This window comes from Corella eumyota, chromosome 6 (genome assembly GCF_963082875.1).
Source record: "Corella eumyota chromosome 6, kaCorEumy4.1, whole genome shotgun sequence".
NCBI lineage: Eukaryota > Metazoa > Chordata > Ascidiacea > Phlebobranchia > Corellidae > Corella > Corella eumyota.
Window position 1 is genome coordinate 3,737,796 of NC_137495.1, and position 17,195 is coordinate 3,754,990.

The following is a 17,195-nucleotide window of genomic DNA, read 5'->3' on the forward strand; positions in this document are numbered from 1 at the left end:
AGGGGATTTCCCGTTTTACATGTGCTCTGCAATAAATTTTACAAACAAAAAGTGAAATGAGGTTAAAAACATAATTTAAACTAACATCTCAATTAAATAATCAAAGAAAAAGTTTAAGTGATGTCGTTAAACGAGTTATTATATCCAAGTTCTTACGTGAGAGCTGATAATAATGCAATACCAGCTTGGTATGAGTTTTTGTTAAACAACGATTTACTACCAACACATTTGGAAAAAGACGACCCAGAACCAAGCGGGTGTTCTCTTATAAAACAATTTTTTGATCAAGTAAGTTACTTTACTTAAATATTTGTATGTATTGGGTTTGCCAGGTATAATTTTTGTACATTTTTTAATATTTAAAGAAAGTTATTTAGGAAAAAAAAATTTATATAATTTTTACACATTTTTATTTTTCTGTTTTTTTAGGCAAATCGACCCATTAAAGAAGACGGGCAAATTTTGCCACCACCAGACAACGAAAAAAACAAAACAGTCAAGGGACTTGCTTTGCAGACGGCAGCTCTACTGAAATGGGATCTAAATTTGTTTGAAAAAAATCTTCCAATTGCGTCAAGGCATCAACTTTTAACTGAGTTTTTGAAAGCTTGTAACACTACTGTTCCACCAGCACCCCCTGTGAGTTAAGGCTTAAGTTGATTTTCAATATTGCTTAAGTGTATGTATATAGATTCATACAAGTATATTTTTATTTTATTAGTCATATTGTTAGTATTAAATTATTTGGATTAGCATTTTTTGAAAACTAAAAATCTAACAAGATTAAGCTTCTGTTAATGTAGTGACTTTTTTAGGAATTAAAAAATAAAACAATTTATTTTATTTATATATATATATCTTTATCCTCAATGTGGGAAGCTCGAATGCGCGACCTGAACATAGAGTAAGTCTCGAGTTGCCTGTGGCAGTTTGGGATATTATAGATTAGAATTGTCCGGGAATTATGCTGCTGATTAAGTGATGGCTCCGCAGGAGTTCATACTCATTGGAGATTGAAACACGACCTCATGATGGCGTAGCAGGTGTTTGTACCACTACACCACAATGCCGGTATTTTTTATTCACTAGTTTTATTTATTTTAAACATTCAGGCTGGACTTGCTGCAGCAATCAAGAACATTCATGATCACTCGTTAATGGCACTTGTGTTATACTGTAGATGGGGGGCAAGAACTGTGGTCAAGTCAACTTTTCCTTGCAAGCCTGGTGGAAGAATTACACCGACAGTTCCACAATCTGTTCCATATCAGGTTTTATTTTCTTGTTTATTTGTTGAATCAATGCTAATGCTGCAGCATACATTATTATTTAGGTTTTAATTATCTAACTATGTTAAGAACCATTTGAATGTAATTTTTAAATGTAATTTCTTGTCCAAACTCATAATTTTTTTTACTTATTGCAATAACAATTTTTAGGCAAATGCCCAGCAACGTTGTGATGAGGTAAGAGACCAAATTCTGAATATTTTGAAGGAGCAAGTTTTCGAGATTGTTCAACTGCTTGAGGCTATACTTCACCATGTTAAAAGGGCTGTGTTTCTGCCCGGGTATCTGACAATACTTAACCAAGAACTCTGCAAAGCAACCAATCCTAATGGTAAATAAGTTTAGTAAAACAGTATTTACATAAAGTTCTGTAAGCCCTTTAAAAAGTAAATTAGTAAATTTTCTAAGTTTGTAGATGTTTCAAACTAACGACAATAAACAACTGATATGTGTTGAAGAGCAAATGTAATTTTTGGTTATTTTGCAATAATGTGAATTAAGGCTGTTTTTTCATTGTTTATGTATAATTTTTTAGCTGACATTGTAATATCATGTGAAGAGCTACATGCACAAATTTGTTATGATCTTGGTAGTTTGCATTTTGTTCACAACTTCTATGACAAAGCTTTGGAGATGTTCGGATATGCAAGGTAACTTAAAATTTAAATCAAGCTAGGTTATATGTACCTGTCATAATCAAAGCTGATTAAGATATAAAGGCAGATGAAATCAGCCAAATGTGCTAAAGCCTTAATCTTTTTTGTCTTAACTAGGGAATGGCAAAACAGATTAACTGAAGCCAATATAAAGGGTTCAGGGTTTTGTGAAATTGATCAAGACACATTAAATGGTTATCACACTGCTTGTTTGATGATCAGCAAACCAGGTTAACGCTCTTTTTTGTACCTACCTTTATTTCTCATTAAACACAATTTTAAGTTACAAAATCTTTTAAACTTTTAGTTGAGGTTTCCAGTGATCCAATTATCAGCGAAAATGAAAGTTTATTTTTGAGAGTTAAATTGTGTTTGGAGAAAAAGGGGGCTGCGTTGAGAGATCTGGGTGAAATAATTATCGAAGATATTTATAAAAAAGAATTGTCAACTTCATATCTTGATGAGGTATTAGTTTGATTTTTTTGTTGTATTGAAATTTGTATTAACCGGCAGCGTGGTGTAGTGGTAAGAACACTTGTTACACCACACATGAGGTATTGGGTTCAATTCCTACTGATCTCATGCTGTAGCGCCCTTGAGTAAGGTGCTATAAACGGTATGAACTCCTGCTGAGCCAGCACTTAATCAGCAGTATAATTATCGGGCAATTATAATTTATAATATCCCAAACACAGGCAACTCGAGACTGGGTCGGAGTAACTTATGTTACTCGATGTTTAAGTCGCGCATTCGACTTTTCCATATCTAGGATAAAAATATATACCAAAAAAAATGAAAAAAATAATTTTTTTATTTTCGGCAAAATTTTTTTTTATTTTAGGTAGAAAATGAAGTTTTGTACAAAATGGCAGACAATTGTGGCAGCGACACATTGTTCGATGTCCGTTGGCTGATTGCAATCAGACGGTCAGTCAGAGGATTCACTCAACCTGTCAGTTTGTGGACTCACACCATGAACATTGCTCAACTTCAGAGAATTGCCGGTAAGAAAATTAAAAAACTTTATGCCCATTTTTAAAAATTAAATCTAGAATATTAAATGTTTATGTTTTTTGTATAGGGTTCGTACAGCAAGTATTAGTATACCTTAACTCAGAAGAAAAAGAAAGCCTTGGTTTGTTCCTGTGTGCACTGGCCAATAACTTATCCGATGTTTCTCTTAAAGAAGAACTACTTAGTTTTGAAGTAAAATAAGTAGCAATGTCTTTTATTTGTTTTAAGAAAAATAAAATAAAAACGAAATCCATTTTTTTCCAGGTTACTCGAAAGTTAATAAATGTTGACAATTTCAATGATCTAATTCTACGACTTAACTCGAAAAAGAAGAGTCAGAAAAACATGGAGGACGAGTCACCTTCCAGTCCTGTGACATCTTCAACCCTGTCCCCACTTTTAACCCTTGAAAATGACCTTTTGTTAACCTTTGACCCAGCCAAAGTTAAACAAGTATTAACTGATATACAACCTCTTTCGAACGGAAGAAAATTTTGTAATTTTTGCTCGAAATGGGAACTTTCGAATTTATTTGTTTCGACGATTAATTCTTGTACTTCAGATGCTTTGGTTTACGACCTTTTGCATATTTTGTTTGCCAAATCTCAATTATGTATCAAGGACCAACAGTTTAATGCAGCAAAAAAATTTCTTTCTTATATTTTGGTAAGCTTTTTTGTTTTATATCTTTAGGTTTTACAGCATTAGTAAGTGGTTTGTATTTGCAGGAAAACTTTACATCCACGAGTGAGCAAAAAGTTAAAAGATTGGCTGGAAATGAATTGTTGAGGGTGGAACTGCTTGAACTTTTAAATGATAAAAGGTTAATTTTCACTTATATTTAAAACATCTCAGATTTAAATGCTTGCTTTTGTGTATTTCTACATGTTAAAACCCAATACCTATTACTCAAAAACTGCCCTTTTATAATTTGTATTTCACATATTTTGTAGTTTAAATTACACTGATGCTGAAGAATGCAGTGACCTCAGAGGGCAACTTAGTGATGTGGTCAGTAGATGTCGCTATATTCTATCAAACACTAGCGATCAATATAAGAGTGAGGGACTGGTGGAATTGTGTGCTTCCATGTTGCTTAATCTTGAAGATGCACAGTTCTATGCCAATGGTCAGTGCTTCATACGTTTTCATTATAAACTACTTGGGTTTAATATTAAATATTTTAACTTTTTAAGTTGTTGATTTAGCTCAACATTTGGGCACCGTATATTTTTGGGCTATTAAAATTAATCTATATTTATTTTGACATCAGTATCAAGAAATAATTCTGAACCGTGCTTAAGGTTAGCCTGTCTTCTCTCTGCTGTGCAGACCAGCGTCAAAAGTCGGTCAATAGAGCAAAGAAAAGCCCCGAATGATTTATGGGCGGCTACAATGACAATATATGCTGCCCCTGTCTCACTTAACACTAATTCAAATAGCCGAGTTGTAAAAAAATCTCACGCTGAGCCTGTGAGAAATCTGTTACCACAGAATGCTATTATAACAAGGCCTGCTTTGATTAAATTTATGCAACTTATAAAGAATCCACAATTATTACAGGTTAGTGGTTGTTCTGTGCCAATATTGTTCAGTTAATTTAGTTTATAATACTTTTCTTTGCTGTTTTTTTTCAGATTGTTGTATCATTATTGGTACATTTACATCGTTTATGCCGCACTGATGTTCTATCAGAAATAAGTTCCCCCGATGCGGGAATAATTAACTCCTTGTGGCCGAGTGGCTTGGATGGTGCTCCTACTAGTGGACAATGTGTAACACTGGCGCTCCGAGAGCTGCTAGTGCATTGTTTGACAGTTCAACCACAGAATAAAAGCTGGTTAAGAACGCAGGTGATTTAATGTTAAGTGTCACGAATTAAATAATTTTAAGCATATATAAGTTTTATATTGACCATTTTCTTATGTGTAGGGTGATGTGCATTATGCATTTAAAAATCATTTGCTTGCCTTGCGATGTTATTTATTGTTGGGAGCATACAGCACCAATTATTTCAATGATATTCCTGTTACAGGACCATATGAAGACGATCAGGTATCGAGATAACATTTAGTTTGTAAATAAATTACTTTTTTCAGCACCTAAGGTTTATTATATTCATAGATCATCCACAGAATGATTAAATGCTGCATGCAAATGCGATGTTACACGCAGGCTACAGTGTTCTGTCAAATGACAAAAGATGTTGACTACCCAACTGCTTTTAAGGTAGTAAAAGTAGTTAAAAAGCTCATAGTATTATTATGAGAGATTTATTAACTGTAAGTTTACAGAAATATTGGATTATTATCATAAATTTGCTTGTGTAATGCTTTGACCAATAGGCACTTCAGGAAAATAGGGAGCGCACAGATGCTGCTGAAGTTCATTATCTTGAGCATATTTGGGACGTTCAAATGTTGGAGCATGCTGCCTTTGAGCATAGAGAATCTGGTGAAAATACCAAGAAAAATGCAGCCATAGATGCCTGCTCAAGACCCGAACTTAACCATAATAATACTCCAACTGTTAAGGCTAGGGTCAAGGGGTTTCGAAAAGCAAGGTTTTTTCAAGCAATGGCTAGGCAATATTTATGTTAAAGTTTAAAATAAATTTACTAAGACTTTTGAAAATTACATTCACACCAAATTTATTATTTTATTTTTATTATTTCTTAAGGTTATAAAAATTATTAAAGCAAAAAAAAAAACAATATGAAGAATATACAAGCATTGGACATCAATAATAATAAATATACAATTAAATTGGCAATTTTAAGGTCATAAATTGATTGCTACACAACATTAATTAAAATTTCCTCTACATACAGGAATAGACCATTCTTAAATGGTTTATAAATACTTATTAAATTATAGTTTGTTTTGAAAATCTGTTTGTAAAGCTAAAATCTCTGCGGCTTTGTGAATTGCATAGAAACAGGATTGTGCATAAAAGTCCTTAAGACTCTGCAATTCTTCATCCCCTGACTTAATGCTGTTAAACACTTGCAAAAAAGTAATGATAAAATGAGCGGTAAGCCCAAAGATAATATAGTTTTCATGTTTAAGTTGGTTGAAAACTCGTTGAAGAAATTCGCAGTTATTTTGAAGTGTTTTTGGTACAGGTTGGTATGAAAATGTATAAATATTAATACCTGAAGAAGAAAATTGTGAGATAATTTCACCATTCTTTTCAGAGAAATACTCTAATTCACAAGCAAATATATCTCCAACTTCATGTTCGTTGATGACCATTTGAATGTCGTTGTAATCACGTAAAACACCAACAAATGGAGTCACAAGGATCAAAGTTTTGGAAATGTTTGGAACCAAGGACCCTAGAATCTCGATCCTTTCACTTGGGATGCCAATTTCTTCGTAAGTTTCTCGCAAAGCTGTTGCTTCCAGACTGGAATCTTCCAAGTCCTGCTTTCCTCCAGGACAGCACACTTCTCCAGTATGTGATTTCAACTTCTCAGATCTTTTAGTAAGAAGGATGTAAACTTTGTCCTCATACTCAAACAATAAAAGTAAAACAGCAGCCCTTAAAATATAAACGTTTTTAAAATATATTCATTATTGGTGTAAATAACATTTAATTGAACACATTTGTTTACAATGAGTAAGAAATACTGGTACTTACTTTCGGAGGTTGTAAGTATTTATTTGGTCCATCAAAGGTGCAACATCAGAAAGGTACGTTTGCAAAGTTTCTTTAACGATATTCCAATCCATTTTTGTTAAATCTTACAGCACAGTTTTAGGTGTAGCTGTATCACTTAAAATGAAATTTATAAAAACTGCAATCAGTTTTTGACTTTACTTGCAAAAACTCGTAAATTGTGCAATGACGCATACCCTTACGGTTTATTTACTTTATATAATTTATCACCCACCGACGGCGAAAAAATTGTAAACGTTTGGACCACTTGCAGGTTTTAAAGTTTTGTAATGTTTTTGATTTGTTAGGTAGGTGAGCGTTACATTTTACCGTTTATGTATATCGTATATTCGATTTTACACGTGTAATGGAAGGACGTTCGTTGTTTTACGTTAGCATTCAGTCCCTGCTTAAAAGTTGGACGGGATTACAACTTGCTGTTTCAAATGGATTTGGTGGACCTCAAAGCCAAGAAAAAGCCCAATGGCTTGTAGCAGTAATAGAAACGTTTTTTGAGGAAAACAAAAATATTGACCCCGGAGAATTGGAAGATTTTATTGAAGAAATATTCTATAACGAATTCGATAGTATTGCGAAGGATGATAGCATTAAGTTGTTAACAAATGAAATATGCTCCGTATTTAAATTATACAAAGAAGGAAAACATAAGGAAATAAAGGATCGTTTAAATTTACTCCCTTGTGTTAATGTAGCAGAAAGTGTTAACACAAATCCAAAGACAATTTCAACCCCTCCAAACGTTGAAAATCTTGTTGATAAATTAACAATTAGTACTGAAAATTTACCAGCATCTCAAAATGATAAAAATGTTGAAACAATTGATGATGGTTGGACAGTTGTTAAATCAAAAAAGAGATAATAATTTCTTGCTTACTTAGTTTTAACTCCTGCCAATTTAATATAAAATGGGTGTTGTATTGTTTATTATGGATTTAAACATAAATTACAGCTTCTATATATTTAAAACTTGAAATTTTATGTATTTTCAAATCGCAATTTATTTTAATCTGACCAACCATAATCTAAATTCCAGTTAAATAATTGCAAAAGTTTAACAACACCTTATTTTTATTTTAAGATAATGAAAAATGGAAGATAAATTAAATTGTTCTGTGAAAACTGAAAATATAAGTGCAGCATTAAAAGTCCCTTTTAATCAACTATGCTTACTTTTTGAAAAAATTCACAAAGCAAAAAACAATCAAATCCGGAAGAAGGAACTTCAAAAATTTATAACACAATGGAGAGATTTGCCCCAAAAAATAGTGGAGTTGAAATCTGTAGAACAAAAGTCCTTCTATCCTGTATTAAGACTAATGTTGCCACAGTTGGATAGAGAAAGGGGTGCTTATGGTGTAAAGGAGGTCCTACTTGCTAAATTATATATAGAGGTCTTAGATCTTGCTCCGACTGGGGCCGATGCAAAACGATTACTAGAATACCGAAATCCAAAAACAAACTTAAATTCAGCTGGTGATTTTGCTGAAATTGCATACCAACATATACTGTTAAAAAGATGTAAGTCAAAAGGTAATCTGACTATAAAGGAGATTAATTCCTTTCTTGATAAACTAGCTTTGTATAATAATGAGAAAAAAAGAGCTTTGGTCAAAAAAACCTTGATGGAATTAGTTCAAAACACTTCGGCTATGGAACAAAAATGGTTAATTCGGATTTTGTTAAAAGAAACAAAATTAAAAATGGGCCACAAGTTAATTTTCAGGGAATTTCACGAAGCAGCCGAAGACCTTTTTAATGCCACGACAAGCTTAAAACAAGTTTCTGAGAAACTAGTTAACAAAGACTCTGTGCTTATGGATACGGAAATTGAGTTGTTTCAACCTTTCAGACCCATGCTGGCTTTAAACATTAAAATTGAGGACGTTGAAACCCTTATGAACCACCAAAAATTCTCTATAGAAATTAAATACGACGGAGAAAGAAGTCAGTTGCATAAGGACGGAAAAAAATACAAGTATTTTTCGAGAAGCGGAAAAGAGTATTCGACTGTCTTTGGTGATAGTCCATATAGTGGATCCCTTACCCCATTTGTTCACGATTGTTTTAGAAAAGATGTGAAATCATGTATTTTAGATGGAGAAATGATGGGGTTTGACCCAAACCTTGGCATTTATATGCAGAAGGGTGGGCCCTTCGATATTAAACACGTAACAGAAGACTCAGATCTACAACCTTGCTTAGTTGTGTTCGATATCCTCTATCTTAATGGCCTTAAACTAGCTAGTACACCTCAATATGAAAGAATAAAAATGATTAAAGATATTTTAACATGTGTTGAAGGTAGAATACAAATTGCAGAAGAAAAAACTGCAAGCTCCAACCAAGAGGTATTAAGCTCACTTAATACTGCAATAGACCGTAGAGAAGAAGGTATTATCGTTAAAAATCCAACATCAAATTACTGCCCGAATAAAAGAAACGGTTCTGGTTGGTTTAAGATAAAACCTGAATATGTAAATGGATTAGTCGACGATTTTGATTTAGTTATAGTTGGAGGAACCTTCGGTACGGGTCGTCATGGCAACCAGATTTCAACTTTTCACTGTGCTGTAGGATCGACTAATAAAACTGACAACACAAAAGCTCCAGAAGTATTCAAAACTTTTTGTCGAGTTGCGTCCGGTTTTACGAATAAACAATTACTTGAAATAACAGAAAAGTTAAAACCTAACTTAAAAGTGTTTGAGAAAAAAAATATTCCAAACTGGTTGAGGGTCACTAAAGAAAAACCTGACGTTTATGTGCATCCCCAAGATTCAATTGTCGTACAAATCCGAGCTACGGAAATTCTACCATCCACTTCTTATGCAGCCGGATGTACTTTAAGATTTCCTAGGCTTATTCAGATGAGGGATGATAAGACGTACCTTGACGCTTTAGACACGGAGCAGTTGGAAAACTTAAGAAAAATTGCTGATGGTAAGTTAGCAACACGACATGCTACCATCGAAGAAAAGAAAAAAAGCCCGATAAAAAAGAGAAAGGCAACTTTTCCTGCCCAAGCTGAAATATCTTCAAAATATCTGGGATTGGATACCAATGAAATAGAAGCAATATCCGATTCTTTTCATGAAAAAATGTTTTGCGTAATCACCGGGAATTTATCACATTCAAAACTGGAATTGGAGAAAAGAATTATTGAAAATGGGGGAACTACATCTCAAAATCCATCCCACGACATTTTCTGCGTCATCGCAAAAGATGAGAAAAATATCAGAGTACGAAATGCAATTCAGTCGGATAAATATGATGTTGTTAAAGTAGAATGGTTGGTTAAATGCCTGGAGAACTCAACAATTATAGACTTTCAACCTAATGATATTATCCACTCCAAGCCCTCAACTAAAGAAAGAATAAATCAATTCTATGACAAGTTTGGAGATAGATATGATCAAGATTTAACTATCGAAACCCTTCAAAATCTATTTAAAGAAATACCAGAAGATACTGAAGAATTAAATATCGATGATTCAAAAGATATTAAACAAATATTCATAAACCAAACATCGTTAAAGTATCATTCTAAAGGTTTAAATAATTTACCATCATCTTTGTTCCAAAATTTTTATTTTTATATTCTATCCGATTTTACAGAACATTTACAATTATTAATTAAATTTTATAGCGGAATAATATGCTCAAATTTACAAGATCCCAACTTAACCCATGTGGTAATTACACAAACTTCAAAAAATAATGATGATATTAAAACAATTCAAGATACAAATAAATCACGGAAAAAGAAATTTTATATTGTAGCAGATAGTTGGGTTATAGATTGTGTAAAAAGTGGAAAATTGTGCAATGAAGTGACTTACAATATTAAATTATAGATAGAGTTTTTGTTAGATTTTAAACCATTTGTTTAACTTAATAACAAGTTTTCATAATATGTTATAATGTTGCAATTCAATTCTTTCTTTATGTAAAAAGTACTGGAATTTAATAGAAGAATCAAAATTAAAAAAAAATTTTATTGAGGTAAATTTGATTTTTTTCTTTATTAATTACAATATGGGATAATTATTATAGTCTATAAAATAACACTGATATGAGAAAATTATTCACAAATATATTTAGACGTATTGATAAACTTCAATAAAGCCTTATATCGTTTATTTTTAATCGGCCTAAAACAAAATAAATACGATGTTTTGGGTAATAAAAAAAGGTTTGCAGATTAATATAAAACAGATTCCAATTACTAAAAGTTTAATCAGTAACTTCTACGCTGAAACTAACCACTCATTTCGCACTCTTGAATGCAAGTTAAACATCCTTGGGTTGGCTGGGGTGGGGTGTTACATTTTCCACAAAAATATGGCAAAATTTTCGAACAGTTATAAGCCGAGATTTTACGTTTTTCTAAAAAACAAAACTGTTAAAAATGGTCCCACTATTTCTGTATGCGATCATTTGTTTAACTTACGACATAAACTGGTGAATAATTGACATTTGTTGCAATATAAATTCATCTCTTCCTCTTTTTCTTGTTGGGTCAAACAAAATCCATTTTCAGCACACTTTTCTTCGCAAGTCTGGGTTACAAAACCCGGTGGTAGAAGTTGTGGAGTGAATTCAATGATTATTGCTGTAAAAGTTAGTAATTAAGTTAATTCTGACCCGTTTTTAAGATTTGAAAAAAATCCTTTGCATTTTTTGTTGTTTAGGTAACCTATTCATATCTGATGCTCGACATTTTTTGCAGGATTTAGCTAATTTTAAAAACCGAATTTAACTTTGCCGTGTAAAATTTTTACAGTAAGGAAACCATGCTAAGGAATAGTATTTAATTTTTGTTTAGAATTAGCAGAGTAATTTGGTAATAAAAATGTCACGTTACCTTGCAATTAAGTTGCTAATTTCGGTATGTAAGAGTAGGAATTAACGAGATATTAAAATTAATTTGGTTAGAAGATGAAAGTACACTCCCATTCGAAAATAATTTTACCATTTACGCGTGCTTGTCGTTGAAACTATTAACATCAAACCCCTAATTTACAAAAATTTGTCGCTTTTAAAGTAAACCAATTTGGCCTTAATCTGATAATATCACACAATTTGAAGTTTTGCGATTTTTTTCGCTAATTTGCAAATGTATGTTTTTACATTTCCGCAATTCAACTAAAATTTGCTATTTTTAACTTGGCGACTGTTAAATTTATTAAAAACAAAATTTAAAAATCATACCCAAAACAGCAGGACAGGATAGAATGCAACCGAAACAGGGTTCAATACGTTGAGGTGCTGTTGGGCTTGCACAAGCGTCCAACGTTTGTCTTACTTCCAAGATACATGCATGAAGAGAACTCTGCATGTCTAAGAAATAATTATAAATGTTTAGTTGCTTAATATGCTTATTAGTAAAAAGGTGTTTTTTGTCATGAAAAATTTCTACGCCGTCTTTACATATTTGTTTTTAGCAATGTATAAAAAACAGTTTGTAAGTTTGATTTAATTACATTATAAAGATAAAAAAAATCTTACGTTTGCAAGCCCGAAATGCTGCAAGGTAACAGTCTTTGGTGTTGTATTTTGCCTCAATTTCTTGTATAGTCGGGCAAGTAAGTGGACTTTGGCAGTTTCTTGTACAAACTGCTGCCTCAACAATATTTTGGATCGGTGGAAGTTGTTTTAAACCTGGCCCAACTCGTCCTAAATAAGATAAATTTGTCATTAACTTATTTTTTCGGAATGAGAAAAATTAAACTTGTTATTAAAATTCGAGCAGTTATATTTATGAAACTTTTTGTGTAAATTTATCTTCGTTGTTTAATAAAAAGTCAATGTTATATTACCAGCGTAGGGTGGGCAATTCTCTAAGCAGGTCTGGCATTTTCTTTTCAAATCATATGGAAGAAAGTCTAAAAAAATTGACAAGTTTGTTAAAAATAATACCTATATATACTATAGTAAAGATAATACCATCTAAGAAAAATACATTTACTTACTGGGATTATGTTGGTTCTGTTGAAATTCTTCTGCAGTGGGGCAGCTGTATGGTATTTGTTGACATTTTGTTACACATTCCAACGACCTGATAAGGAGATTTATTTCGTCCTGGGGACTAAACGTATCAGGTTCGTCTGGATCGGGCAATTGTGCAAATCCTAAATTAAAAACATAAGATTTTGCCGCCATTTTAGTTTTGGTAAATTTTAAACTTATTTTTACGTATTAACTATTTTAGTTATAAAAAGTAATTCTTAGGTAATCACCTTGTGAAATCAGCATAGCCAAAAATGCAACCGCTGGATACTTCATATTTTAGATTTAAAAAACTAATTAACAAGTTATCTAATCTACTAACGCAAAAAATAAAATTGTGGTTACTAAAATGTGATAGTTTGTAGAATCTGTCGTTGGTATATATAGAGGTCATCTAACTTTAATAGCCCAAATTATTCTATATTTAATGTAAAAATACGCACTGCAGTTCACAACTGACGTAAAACATTTTAATAAATTACTAATTTCGTCAAAAACATTTAAATTAAGAATTAATATTTTAATTTTGTATCTATAGAATTTTAAGGCATTTTATCGCTTTTTAATTTACGTAACTTGCAATGCCAAAAATATTAAAATTTACTATTCTTGGCTATGGCCTAAATCCAATACTACACGATAGCTTAACAATCCGGCTTATTTATAGACCCCTTTTCCCACGAATTTATCAAGTTTTACGTAATTCAATTAGCTGCTGGTTTAAAATAATCATATACGGTCATCAAGATAAATTTTGCGAAAAATAATTCGTTCGCTCTAAATTTCACATTTAAACACATACCCATAAGAACATTAGTTCGGAGTGTCGTTAATTGTTAAATAATATTACGTTAATATTCCAATATGGTTAACTGGGCGCCCATTAAAATGTGTTTTAATTGGAATTTTATAGTTAATTGTAGTACAAGGGGTAATTTTGTGTAACACAGTTTTAAAGCTAATGACATATGTTTAACACATCGCGTGCGGTTAGTTAACTATATGTAAGGTTTGTATTTTCATTTAACTTCTTCCGGGGTATAGTCTTCTTTATTCACACATAACAGTCAGGTGTAAAAAAAGAAATATTTTTAGGTTGATTACGTCATTTTTTATATCGACAACTTTAACTTGCTTTTTAATTTTTTATTTGTCACAATATTGTAGTCAGTGACGTTTTTGATGACGTGATTTTGTTTAATTAACAGCGATTATTGTGAAGAACATGGCGGATATTATAAACAAAATAGAATTGTGACGTCATAATTTAATGTGTTTTTGCGACGATTGTCGTAAGAGCACATAGCAAATAACATGAACATTTGTACCTACGTAACAGTTAAAAAAATTATAATTCGCGAACAGCGTAGAGTAATTTTGACCAAAAAATAATTTTAGGTATAAAAGTTTTTAATCTGAAATGCCAAAGGCTGAAAATTGCCAAAACTAATGACTTACGTCTTTTAAATTAGATTAAGATCATAGTTTCAGTCATTAGGATTCTATTTTTAAATTTATTATTGTTTTTGAAGCGTCATTAAATTATATAAACTCTCTCGATCGTGATTTTATTTAATTAATTGACTATTTATTATGACGTCATTGCGCTTTAATAATTTCTAAATCGTCGGAAAAGTGCAAAAAAAATCGTTAACATTTAGTTTTTTCACAAAAAATTGTAAAAATAGACTTTTTCTTTTTTTTAATTCAAAATAAAGATCATCTTATATGTCAATAATAAAATTTATTTTTGGAACGTCATCAATCTGTAATTATGTGATGTTGCAAAATTGAATTACGATATTTTATTTTTATAACTTAAACCCAATAAGCTTGTATAAATCTTCGTTGAATTCCCGGTAAAAACTTTTCAAATTTTTCAAAGATTTTAAGCTGGCTCTTGAGACAACTGTGTTGTTAGAAATCATTCTAGTTTGTCTTTTATTGATAGTTGGACAAATTAATCGGGTTCTCTTCTTTTTCGGTTTTAAGCAATAAAATCCACGCGTTTTATCAAAAACGAAATCACCTGGTTTCATATTGGTTTCGACCTCGAGAAAATTCTGAATTTCTTGAATATATTTTCCCGGGTCTAACATCAGTTTTTCACCGTTTATAAACATAAATTGTTTGACTTTAAAACTTTTTATCCACTCTCTTAAATATAAAACGTAAATTCCGTTAATAACTGGTTGAAATTTTGATAACGTTGTGTTGTGCAGGACAGCTTGTAAAATTTTCTCGTATTTGGTTTTGGAGGAAATTGGTTGACCGTCAGAGAGCGCTGCGGAGAAGGGCTTCAGATTTTTTTTGGCGTCATTTACGTATTCTTTAAAAGACTTATAATCTTTCAGCTTAAATTAATAATTTTTTAGAGTTATAAGTTCTAAACTACAAAATGCAGTTTTAAAACTAATGCTCAACAAAAAAATAACATGGCCAAAACGAAAAACTTTGGTGTTTATAGTACTTACTTTATCGTGTAGTACTTTATCCTCATAATTATTTGCAAAAATTTGTTGAAATTCCGAATATAACCTTGGCCCTGGCTTACATAAGATTAGAATAAATTTGACGTTTGAATAAGCGCCATTATATAAAGATTTGATTCTTTCAATAGCTTTAAAACTTGTAAAATAGGACGAGGTTTTTTCGAAGGTGATTTGCTTTGACGTAGAAAACGGCATGCTGCTTCTAAAGATTTGTTTTATTATTTATTTTTTGTATATATCTTTATCTAGGATGTGGGAAGGTCGAATGCGCGACCTAAACATAGAGTAACATCTGTTACCCTGACCCAGTCTCGAGTTGCCTGTGGCAGTTTGGGATATTATAGATTATAATTTGCCCGATAATTATACTGCTGATTAAAGGCTGGCTCAGCAGGAGTTTTTACCGTTTATAGCGCATTACTCAAGGGCGCTACAGCATGAGAGCAGTGCGGATTGAATCCACGACCTCATGGTAGTGTAGAAAGTGTTCTGACTACTACACCACGCTGTTTGTTAGTTTTAGTTAAAGATTTGCTTAATTTTAGAGTTTTTTGCAATTTAGGGCAGACAAAACAATTTAAAACTCTTTTGTTTATTATCAATTTCATTTGGGGAAAATTTTCTTAAAAAGGCTTACTTTAGATTACATTTTATTAACTTAGGCATTTTTACACAAGTCACTACTAACTTGTAATAGTTTTCGCCTTTCTCGTAAATATTGTCATCGTCAAAGAAATGGGATTCCCCCAAATAATCGTTAAAAAGTCGAATTTGTGGATGGGCACTCAGAAAACTCTTTAGCGCCCCGAAGCCACATCTACTTGCCCCAATACCTATAACCTGGTAAGAAAATAGAGAATAAAGGTAGGTAAACAGTGTGGTAGACCAGCAATGACATTTGGTTTTGAGCCTGCCTAAAAGTTTGGTTCAAGTCCCACCAAGACCACATTAATCTCTTATTTTTCTATCCATCACATAAAAATTAAAAAAATCTACCACCTTAAGTTATAACAAATAAAAACTCTGGGTATAAGTTAATATAAATTGGGGTTACCTTTGGAAATTCCCTTGTAAGTATTTCTCCATCTTTAACTCTATACTTTGTTAAAAAAAAACTTTATTAGGTCTGTTTGGCTAACTAGTCGATAGATAGTAAATATTATAAGTATTTTATAGATACAACTGTTTTATTTCATATTATATACCTGTAATTTTATATTCTCATCATTTTTCTTGTAATTTTGAACGACTTCTCTAGTTATAACAGATGCAAATATAAAATATAACAAAAGTACACAAAGGATCAACTTAAAAGTTCGCAAGGTTTTTCTTAACATTATTTCTAAAACCTTTTTTTTTAAATTCTAAGCCTTAATAGCCTATTGTTATTGCGTTTATTGAAAAAAAGAACAGTTAAATATAGTTTGTTATTAAAAATATGGAGGGTTGTTATTTATTTATATTGGCACATTTTAAGTGTCCTATATATTTTGTTTTTAAAACAAACGAACGTTTATTTTTATATCACTACATGGTTGTATATTAATAATATATCTGGCCAAAACAAAAATAACAGATATAGATTTTTACTATGTGCACATATACAATCTTTAAACTAAACTTATTTAAAATTAAATAGTCCATTTTGTTTATGTCAATATACTTAATTTAATTCTTTAATTGTCATGTTAGTTATTTTTTTTATTTTTTTTTTTTTTGCACATTGATAAAAGTAAATAATAAGTACAACAATGCGACGGGAAAAAATGACAAAATCAATTTAATAATTTAAAGCATGCCAAAAGTATTAATGTTTACATAAACATTTTAAGTATGTTATTGCATGATTACCAAATCCAAGCATTTCGAACTTTTAGTTATTTTGAATTTTCAACGCCTTCTGCAAAACTTTAAAGTACGTTCTTTGCCTCTCGATTTCGGCGTTTGAGTTAAAGAATGTACGCACATTTTTTCCTTAGCTACGTTTTTTTACAAGGCATACATTTAAACAAAGTTTATGCACAGTAAGAAGCAACAGTTTATATTAAAGCAAC

General features: G+C 31.5%; 6 protein-coding genes across 7 annotated transcripts in view; 4 read left to right on the top strand and 2 right to left on the bottom strand.

Moving 5' to 3' along the window:
- Window positions 1–17,195, top strand: part of LOC145755085 (claudin-7-like) — a 74,324-nt gene that overhangs the window by 6,862 nt on the left and 50,267 nt on the right. The window lies entirely within an intron of this gene.
- LOC145755080 (integrator complex subunit 8-like) lies at window positions 18–6,310 on the top strand. 2 transcript variants are annotated; one of them, XR_014284182.1, is made up of 18 exons: window positions 18–288; window positions 430–639; window positions 1,113–1,271; window positions 1,440–1,620; window positions 1,825–1,939; window positions 2,063–2,175; window positions 2,253–2,410; window positions 2,787–2,949; window positions 3,027–3,151; window positions 3,224–3,625; window positions 3,688–3,782; window positions 3,913–4,088; window positions 4,233–4,522; window positions 4,597–4,812; window positions 4,892–5,014; window positions 5,084–5,188; window positions 5,305–6,083; window positions 6,156–6,310. XR_014284182.1 is itself a non-coding variant. In XM_082571284.1 (17 exons), the coding sequence occupies exons 1-17, from the start codon at window positions 121–123 to the stop codon at window positions 5,557–5,559; spliced, it is 3,054 nt and encodes a 1,017-aa protein (XP_082427410.1). In that variant the 5' UTR covers window positions 18–120; the 3' UTR covers window positions 5,560–6,180. The 2 variants fall into 2 exon arrangements, 1 of the variants encoding a protein (XP_082427410.1); XM_082571284.1 differs by having other exon boundaries at window positions 5,305–6,180.
- Window positions 5,684–6,753, bottom strand: LOC145755083 (putative Nudix hydrolase NudL). The gene is made up of 2 exons (XM_082571286.1): window positions 6,602–6,753; window positions 5,684–6,502 (listed from the first exon to the last, which is right to left on the bottom strand). Exons 1-2 carry the CDS (start codon window positions 6,691–6,693, stop codon window positions 5,830–5,832), a joined length of 765 nt encoding a protein of 254 aa, XP_082427412.1. The 5' UTR covers window positions 6,694–6,753; the 3' UTR covers window positions 5,684–5,829.
- Window positions 6,891–7,719, top strand: LOC145755086 (pre-rRNA-processing protein TSR2 homolog). The gene has a single exon (XM_082571290.1). The coding sequence runs from the start codon at window positions 6,987–6,989 to the stop codon at window positions 7,497–7,499; it is 513 nt and encodes a 170-aa protein (XP_082427416.1). The 5' UTR covers window positions 6,891–6,986; the 3' UTR covers window positions 7,500–7,719.
- LOC145755082 (DNA ligase 4-like) lies at window positions 7,721–10,594 on the top strand. Its single transcript, XM_082571285.1, has one exon. It carries the CDS (start codon window positions 7,729–7,731, stop codon window positions 10,492–10,494), a length of 2,766 nt encoding a protein of 921 aa, XP_082427411.1. The 5' UTR covers window positions 7,721–7,728; the 3' UTR covers window positions 10,495–10,594.
- Window positions 14,461–16,478, bottom strand: LOC145755670 (heparan sulfate glucosamine 3-O-sulfotransferase 1-like). Its single transcript, XM_082571923.1, has 4 exons — window positions 16,347–16,478; window positions 15,830–15,981; window positions 15,124–15,343; window positions 14,461–15,003 (listed from the first exon to the last, which is right to left on the bottom strand). Exons 1-4 carry the CDS (start codon window positions 16,476–16,478, stop codon window positions 14,461–14,463), a joined length of 1,047 nt encoding a protein of 348 aa, XP_082428049.1.

Excerpts from the sequence above, each read along its gene's own strand:
- LOC145755086 (XM_082571290.1), top strand. The coding sequence starts at position 6,987 with ATGGAAGGACGTTCGTTGTTTTACGTTAGCATTCAGTCCCTGCTTAAA.
- LOC145755080 (XM_082571284.1), top strand. The coding sequence starts at position 121 with ATGTCGTTAAACGAGTTATTATATCCAAGTTCTTACGTGAGAGCTGAT. Across the intron at positions 1,940-2,062 it reads GAGATGTTCGGATATGCAAG|GGAATGGCAAAACAGATTAA; the intron begins GTAACTTAAAAT and ends TGTCTTAACTAG. Across the intron at positions 5,189-5,304 it reads ACTACCCAACTGCTTTTAAG|GCACTTCAGGAAAATAGGGA; the intron begins GTAGTAAAAGTA and ends TTTGACCAATAG.
- LOC145755670 (XM_082571923.1), bottom strand. The coding sequence starts at position 16,478 with ATGTTAAGAAAAACCTTGCGAACTTTTAAGTTGATCCTTTGTGTACTT. Across the intron at positions 15,982-16,346 it reads ATGAGAATATAAAATTACAG|GTTATAGGTATTGGGGCAAG; the intron begins GTATATAATATG and ends TTTTCTTACCAG. Across the intron at positions 15,344-15,829 it reads AAAGGCGAAAACTATTACAA|AAGCAGCATGCCGTTTTCTA; the intron begins GTTAGTAGTGAC and ends ACAAATCTTTAG.
- LOC145755083 (XM_082571286.1), bottom strand. The coding sequence starts at position 6,693 with ATGGATTGGAATATCGTTAAAGAAACTTTGCAAACGTACCTTTCTGAT. Across the intron at positions 6,503-6,601 it reads AATACTTACAACCTCCGAAA|GGCTGCTGTTTTACTTTTAT; the intron begins GTAAGTACCAGT and ends TTATATTTTAAG.
- LOC145755082 (XM_082571285.1), top strand. The coding sequence starts at position 7,729 with ATGGAAGATAAATTAAATTGTTCTGTGAAAACTGAAAATATAAGTGCA.